Source organism: Solanum stenotomum, chromosome 3 (genome assembly GCF_019186545.1).
Source record: "Solanum stenotomum isolate F172 chromosome 3, ASM1918654v1, whole genome shotgun sequence".
NCBI lineage: Eukaryota > Viridiplantae > Streptophyta > Magnoliopsida > Solanales > Solanaceae > Solanum > Solanum stenotomum.
The window spans coordinates 24,990,614-24,993,166 of NC_064284.1; the positions used below are offsets into that span (position 1 = coordinate 24,990,614).

Below are 2,553 nucleotides of genomic sequence, written 5' to 3' on the forward strand. Positions count from 1 at the left end.
TTTTAAATATTTTATTATTATAAAACAGAAATTTATTTTATTTTTTTACATTTTTTGGAGTAGTAAAAAATAAATTTCGAAAAAGTTTTACTTTTTATTGGGAGGGTATATTATAGGATAACCGAGAAATCCGTATGTGATCCGGTCTTTGGACCAATCATAGCCTTCTAAATTCGGTGGACCTCTCTTCGCAAAAGATATTGTTTTTTTGAAAACAAGATCCCTATTCATATTTATCCATATTATTTATTTATATATGAGTCTATACATTTTGTTTAACTCGTTTTCCATGTATATATCGGCGTTGGGCACTGATGATAATGTGGTGTGTTGGATGCATGCAGGTGATTTCACGCCAGTATGCACGACGGAGCTGGCAATGATGGCTGCTTATGCTAGCAAGTTCGGTGAGAGAGGAGTTAAACTTCTGGGACTTTCTTGTGATGATGTTCAGTCTCACAATGAATGGATCAAGGATATTGAAGCTTATAACGTACGCTATTAATTATACATATTAATTACTAGTAGTATACAGTTTTCTTCCTTCCTTGCTAGTATACCATGTTGTCTTTTTATATAATATTTGCAGAAAGGACAAAAAGTGACATACCCAATCATTGCTGATCCCAAGAGAGAATTGATTAAGCAACTCAACATGGTGGATCCTGATGAGACAGATTCCTCTGGCCATAAGCTTCCTTCTCGTGCCCTTCACATCGTAGGCCCTGACAAGAAGGTATTAATGCACAACCTTAAGTTATTTGAAAGGCAGGCCGGTTGGATTGAACTAAGTTCAAAAGCTGCTATTTGGCGGGTTGAAATAATGATTAAAAGGAGTTAAAACTAATAATAAATATATGTGTGTGTAGATAAAGCTGAGCTTTCTGTACCCAGCAAGCACTGGAAGAAACATGGATGAAGTGTTGAGGGTGGTAGAGTCACTGCAGAAAGCGGCAAAGTACAAAGTTGCAACCCCAGCAAACTGGAAACCGGGAGAGCCGGTGGTGATAGCACCCGGTGTCTCCAATGAAGAAGCAAAGGAGATGTTTCCACAGGGTTTTGACACTGCCAATCTTCCATCTGGCAAGTGTTACCTCCGCTTCACCAACGTTTAAATTAAATATCCTTTTACAGTATGTAAAAAAGCAGTTATATTTGGAACTTGCACTTGCTGTTCCATATCGCTTCTCTTCGTTATAATATATATATACTAATACTAATAAATAAAGTTTCTTTGTGTTTTGTGACAAGGGTCTTTTATTTTCATACATGCTAGGTCCATCTGTCGTTGCTACAATGAATTAATACATCCCTTTTGAAAAAATGTGCCATTGTTTTCTGCGACAAACACAATTCTTCATTTCAGACTGAATCAATATTGGATTCAGTCCAATCACTGCATGTATGAAAATTCTCACTCGCGTACACTTCTTTGACACCATATTGGGAATGCATTTCAGTTGCAAAATGCCAAATCTAAATAAAGGACTTGCCACAAATAAAACATCCGACTGGACTTCGTAGTAGTCAGAGGCGTATCCAGGATTTCAAGAACATGGGGGCACCATTATCTTCAAAATAGACAATTAATTCAATTATATAAATTTTACGGTGAGAACAAGTTGACGAGCAAATAGGTAGTAGCAATCTTTATATAGTAATCTATTAGCAAAAAACATCATTCACTTATAATTGTCCTCGACGAGTTTTCATATTTTGAAAACGGTCAATAATGGCATCATTACTTACATTTTTAAATATACTACGCTCTATATAGCAAACTAAACAACCATTCAAAAGATCTTCATCCATCCTATTACGCAAATCATTCTTTATGTACTTCATTGATGAGAATGCTCTTTCCACGCTTGCGGTAGCAACAGGAATAATCAAAAGTTAACTTCACAAGTAGATACACAAGTGATCAAGTTTGATCTAGTTTTGTCTCTATCATCACTTTTGCAAGATCCTTGATTCCCTTCAAGTTGAGAAACTTGCTATCACACTTTTGAGCATAGACAATAAAATCATCAAGTTGAAAATTGAGTTCCCGAAGCTCTTTATCACCAAACTCACTTGGGTAGTACTCGGCTAGTTTCATTATCCTATCCTTGTGAAAATTAGCAAATGAATCAACCGGACTCAAACTAGCCATACCGAGAAGCAAGTCACTAGTCACCACATCAAAACGATTATTGAGTTCTTGAAGTGCCAAATCAATGACGGCATAAAATACTTCCACACGAAAGTGATGCAAATATGAAATATTGGACCTCTTACGCTTCGACTTCCCATTAGAGTAGTCTTCATTCATTTTGGGAATTGAAATTCCATGTTTACCACAAAATAAGCTAACCTCATCCATCATAGAGTCCCATTCATCCTCTCTCATCATTTGCAATCGTTTCTTTGAAAGGTCAAGCAATCCCATAGCATTAACGATATCTTGATCTTTCTTTTGTAAAACTTTATTCAACTCATTCGTCAATAGCAACACCTTAAACATCAAGTGCAACATAAAGACAAATTCAAATTCATGAATCTTGCTCAAAA

General features: G+C 36.0%; 1 protein-coding gene across 1 annotated transcript; it reads left to right on the top strand.

Annotated features, from left to right (window-relative positions):
• Positions 1–350: 350 nt before the first annotated feature.
• LOC125860144 (1-Cys peroxiredoxin-like) lies at positions 351–1,216 on the top strand. The gene is made up of 3 exons (XM_049540044.1): positions 351–493; positions 590–736; positions 870–1,216. Exons 1-3 carry the CDS (start codon positions 380–382, stop codon positions 1,113–1,115), a joined length of 507 nt encoding a protein of 168 aa, XP_049396001.1. The 5' UTR covers positions 351–379; the 3' UTR covers positions 1,116–1,216.
• The last annotated feature ends 1,337 nt before the right edge of the window (positions 1,217–2,553 follow it).